Here is a 5,394-nt window from a genome sequence, read left to right as displayed (position 1 = left end):
GGGGAAACGCAAGTTTTTTCTATTCGATTTAGCTATTAAAAATTCACGCAAGTTAAAAGTAACAAGTTAAAAGTAAAAGGAACGCAGTGGACGCGTTTGGGAGACACATAAATCGAGTGGTTTTGTTTGTGTTCTGTGTTTGTCCTGGACGAGTAGTTTTTTCCTACAGCAAACACAAACATGAGAAGCAACCTCCTATCGACACAACTACACATTGTCAAATTCTGGCCAAGGAGGAGATAAAAAATCGGGGGGGGGGGGTGGTTCTTGTAAGAGACGGATACTAGCAGAGGCTAAAAACCTGTGCTAAAAGTTTGAGTGGAATCTTAACTATTAAATCATGGTAAATGCACTTGAGTAAGTGAGATAATTTCAGGATTGTAAATAAATAAATAAATAACCCCCACAACCTTTTATTCTGGGGAGGTACAAGTACGCCTGCAGCGTTGCTTTCTAGCTGGTGTGTTCTGCAGATTCCCGTGCAATGTGTCAATGGAAAATGCGACGCGACTCCTCGGGGCAATGGCCACCCGCGGAAGCGCTGCTCAGAGAGAACAAGGACGGCCTCGCAGGCAGAGAGACCCGGCCAGCACGGCAGATCCTCCTGCCCTGGCCGGCACGGAGCTGAGCCTCGATGGGAACTGCTCTCCCTGGGTAAAGGAAGCGCCGGGCTGCTCGGGGCCTGCCCAAGGCGCGGCCCCCTGGACCGGGGGTGTGGGACGCATGCTGCTACTTGTAAACTGGGTGGGTGCTCTCAGAGAACCGACCTTTGCTCATGAGATCATTTATTCCTGTGCATAATATCCTGCCATGCAAGGCAATGCTGTTTACTACACCCTTCACAAAGCAGCTCATTATAGAATTGAAGTTGTTGGCCATGAACCCGCCCAAAGAGTTTTTTGGTACACCGAGGGGCTCTCGCTGGAGCAGAGGTCCCGGCAGGGCTGAAAACTTCTAAAGGAGTCGCGGAGGCTGCACCGTGGTTTCCTTTGATGCAATCGACCTCAAAAAGCCACGAAACCCTGCTCTTCAGGTGTTCCTTTCTTTCGCGGCCTTATCTAAAGGTCCTGACATGAGAGAAATTTTCACTGCATTTATTGAAAGAGGAAACGCAACAGGACGTGGGAATACGCATAAAAAGATATCCGGAGAAATAAACCCTTAGTTTCTCTGGACTTCTTTTTATAGCAACGTTTTCTCTAGAAAGTTGCTTGCGGGGACATAAAAGGGTGAGAAAATTGTTCTTCGACAAAACTTCCTTCTAATTACGGAGGGTTTAATGCCCAGAGTGTAAATACTGGATCGGTTTATCAGAGAGAAACGTGTAATCACGCTCGGCTCACTTCTTAGCTGATTATGAAAACTTAATGGCAATCATGCGGTCAGAGGTAATGAACATGAACTCGTCTGCCACCCGGTTGCTGCCGTAATTACGGGCACTCGTTTGTCATTCCAAACCCCGCTTCCAGATACCGCCGACGATTATTAGACCGGCTACAAAGTAGGGCTGCGGGACGGGCGGCTGCTGCGGGACCTGCAGGTATCCCGCGACAGCCCAGGGTCCTGGGAGCCCTGCCACCACCTGCCCGGGCTGCTCACCAAGGACACCCCCAGAGCCCCGAAATGGTGTCGGCACAGAGTTTCACCTCCATGGCGGCTGTCTCTCTTCTCTCATGCGCCTGAGCCTCCGTAGGGACAGTAAACACAGCCTCAAATACGTGGTTTTCAGCCGCGAGGAATTTCCCTGCCCTTCCCCGCGAAGCTGACACTTTTCCCAGCAACTTTTTGCCCTCTGCGCCCAAGAGAGAGCCAAGTGTGCAGTACACAACTGCGGAGCGACTGGACTCGGTCCAGAGGGGTAGGGACTGGGGTTGTGGTTCAGGTTGCGGTTGGGGCTGGGGCTGGAGTTGGGAGTCGTCTACGGAGTTTTCTCCATTTTCAGTACTTCGCGCTGCTGCATTTCCATCCCGACTCAGCGTGAGAGTTGAGAGAGACGACAGAAGGATTTGCCACCGTCTTGAGAAACCACCACAAAAACAGCCGTCAGCGTAAGCAAACTCTGCGTTTTAACTAGGCTGCCTTACCACGACATGAACTGACACTGCAAGGGGGAAAAAAGCCGCATCTAATGAGTGCCAGGTTTACCATCCTGCGCTGCGCACAGACCCCGTGCATTTTCCTGGCCGGTAGCAATATCGGGGGGAGGGTAAGGGGAGGGGGGGGACTAAAGGGAGGGTTCTCCCAGGGACCGACGGTTCAGTGAAGCCAGGGGACCCCTTTTCCCATACAACAAAGCCCTTCTACTCCATATATCGCCTGGAAGGGATGTGGAGAGGGTGGAATACAAAGACTGTGTCGGGGGTTTCTCCCTCTTGCAGAAGCAACAATGAACTGGAGAAGGTCTCGCTGTGGATCCGGTGAGACCCCTGTCCGTGGCTGTAAAAAGAGCCCCTTCCCGCGGCCTCAAAAGGTCCAGTGGTACTCGGGAGGCCTTTTTGAAGCCGCGGGCAGGAGGAAGGGGGAGATGAAGGCAACGGGGGCCTAGGTTGGTCCGGAGGGGCATCACCGCCGCTCGCCCGCCCAGCCTCCCCCCGCTCCAGCGCCGGGGCCGCGGCGGGGCGGGAGCGCGGTGGCGGGGCGGGGGTGGGAGTAGAGGGTGGGGGCGCCGTCGGTGCCGACCGGGGGGCTGCGAGGCGAAAGGGGCAGTGCGGGCAGCGGGAGGGTCACATGTTCCGACGGCAGCCTATGAGCAGCCCCCCGGGCTGAGGCAAACTAATCTGGGGCCGGCCGCCCCCACCCCGGTCCCCCCTCCCAACCTGGACTTCGTTTTTATAAACGTACCGCCAGGATCCAACCTGTTGGAAGCAAATAACCGTCCGCATCATGCCCGGCCGGGGACCGAGCCGCCGCCGCCGCCGCCCGCGATGTGCAAGGCCATGAGCAAAGCAGCGAGCTGGGAGATGGACGGACTGCGCGGCGACAGCAGCGGCGGCGGCGGCGGCGGCGGCGGCGGCGGCGGAGCCCCCGGGCAGTGCCGTAATTTTCTCTCCTCGCCCGTTTTCGGGGCGGCTCACACGGGCCGAGCGGCCGCCGCCGCCGCTGCCGCCGCCGCCGCCTCGGGTTTTGCCTACGCCGGCGGAGGGGAGCGCTCGGGGGCGGCGGCGAGGCCCGACCCCCCGACCAAGGACTGCCCGGGCTCCACCACGGCGGCCGCCGCCCCAGCGCTGGGCTATGGGTATCACTTTGGCAATGGATACTATAGCTGCAGGATGTCCCACGGGGTTGGGATACAGCAAAACGCCCTGAAGTCTCCCCCCCATGCCTCCATTGGCGGCTTTCCCGTGGAAAAGTACATGGACGTCTCCAGCTTGACCAGCACGAGTGTCCCAGCCAATGAAGTCTCCTCCAGGGCAAAGGAAGTGTCCTTCTACCAGGGCTATACAACCCCCTACCAGCACGTTCCTGGGTACATAGACATGGTCTCAACGTTTGGCTCTGGGGAACCGAGACACGAAACATACATATCAATGGAGGGCTATCAGTCTTGGACTCTGGCTAATGGCTGGAATAGTCAGGTTTACTGTGCCAAAGATCAGACACAGAGCTCACACTTCTGGAAATCGTCCTTTCCAGGTACGAGAGGGGGAGAAATGGTCTGAGCAGAACTCCCCCGCGCCTCCTCCGCCTTTCCGTCCCCTCCCCCGCCCCCCGGGCTGCAGGGGCGGCCTGCCGAGCTGGACAAGCTGCACAGACACGCATAGAGCAGGGTGGGGGCGGTGGATATTCTCTTTTTCTCACTCCCCCCTCGGCCGTCTACCCCCGAGGAAATCCTCACCCCCTGTTTTCCATACCCGCGGGACTGACCCCAGAACCTCCCGCCACCAGCGCCAGGGCACCGGAGCCCCGGCCCGCGAGCGCCGGGCCGGCCTCGGGCCCTTTCTCCCGCTGCTTCCCTCGGTGACCGGGTTTGTAGTCGCGTTTGGAGTTTGCAGGACGGTGGCTCGAAGGCTCGCTCTCCTCTGCCTCTCCGGCGAGCGACTGATCCGGCGGCCCCAGAGCACTTAAGACCCTGCGAGCAGTGAGGGCACGGAGGCACAAACCACATGCAAACAAACCCGGGAAACTCTCACCGAAAGGGATTTGTGTGTGTGCGCTGCCAGCACCGACCCACTCTCAGCCCCCCAGCCAATGCCCCCGCCGCCCTGCATGCTCGGTTAGCGATGCATGCCTGAAAAGTGATGACAGTCCATCAAAGTTTTGGTGGTGCTTTACTAGAGTGCAAATAATGTGGCAGTGTAAATAATAATAAACTGTAAACAACCCGGCATTATTTATTTGCCCATGAAAGCCAGTGCCCAACAAGTATCGCTTAAGCTTTAAACGCCTGTAATAAAATTCTGATTTTTCACATAATGTCTTTTACAATAGGGGACGTTGCACTAAACCAGCCCGATATGTGTGTCTACCGACGTGGGAGAAAGAAGCGAGTGCCGTATACAAAACTGCAGCTTAAAGAACTCGAGAATGAATATGCCATTAACAAGTTCATTAACAAGGACAAGAGGCGAAGGATATCCGCAGCCACAAACCTGTCTGAGAGACAAGTTACCATTTGGTTTCAGAACAGGAGGGTGAAGGATAAGAAAATAGTCTCCAAACTGAAAGACAACGTATCCTGATCCATTAGGTGTGGATTGTGATGAAAATATAAACTCAATTTACAACCAGCTAAAGACTTTTGAAAAGACTTGAAAATATATTTAATTTTTTTGTCCTTCCAGCGGTGGCGAAATTTCGGGAATTGTTTTCCGTGAAAGTCAGCGTTTTTCTCTCAGTCTAAGGGAGTGTTGACAAGTCTTGAATTGAATTATAGTTTCTTCTTTTTGAAAATAATAATAATATTAATATTAATTATATTTTCTGTTCTTCCCTCTAGGCCAGTATAAACCAATTTAAATATGTTGAACGGTAACAATTATAATTTTCTTTAATGCTTAAGTCTGGGGGGGGGGGGGAAATTTCGTGTTTATTTCCTTTTTTTTTTCTTCTTTTTTCTTCTTCTTCTTTTTTTTTTTTTTTTCTCTGAGCAACAGCCAGTGCCAAAAAGTGTCAGTTTTGATTTGGTATCGTAAACTTCAAAACACGCCGAGTGGAAAAAAAAAAAAAATCGGAAATACAAGAAAGCCGGAATACGGAGCCGTGGCAGCACCCGGCTTCGGCCAAACCTGCCTGGTCTCCACTGGGACCCGGGGAGAATTGCGCGGAGGATCACTGGCTGCAGCAGAATTTTGAATTACTTTTTCGAGGAAGGGAGAACCTCTCCGAGCCGTTGCGAGGCGCAGACTCGCAGGCATGTCCCACCGCGCTCCCTGCTTCTGCAGGTTTGGGCTCGAG

The 5,394-nt window shown here is 54.1% G+C and overlaps 1 protein-coding gene across 1 annotated transcript; it reads left to right on the top strand.

The window, feature by feature from the left end:
* The first annotated feature begins 2,924 nt into the window (after window positions 1-2,924).
* HOXD13 (homeobox D13) lies at window positions 2,925-4,679 on the top strand. The gene is made up of 2 exons (XM_062498525.1): window positions 2,925-3,633; window positions 4,429-4,679. Exons 1-2 carry the CDS (start codon window positions 2,925-2,927, stop codon window positions 4,677-4,679), a joined length of 960 nt encoding a protein of 319 aa, XP_062354509.1.
* Window positions 4,680-5,394: the final 715 nt, after the last annotated feature.

Source organism: Cinclus cinclus, chromosome 9, assembly GCF_963662255.1.
Source record: "Cinclus cinclus chromosome 9, bCinCin1.1, whole genome shotgun sequence".
Taxonomy (NCBI): Eukaryota; Metazoa; Chordata; class Aves; order Passeriformes; family Cinclidae; genus Cinclus; species Cinclus cinclus.
Note: the sequence above shows the minus strand (reverse complement) of the source record. Positions and strands in the feature narration are given on the sequence as shown.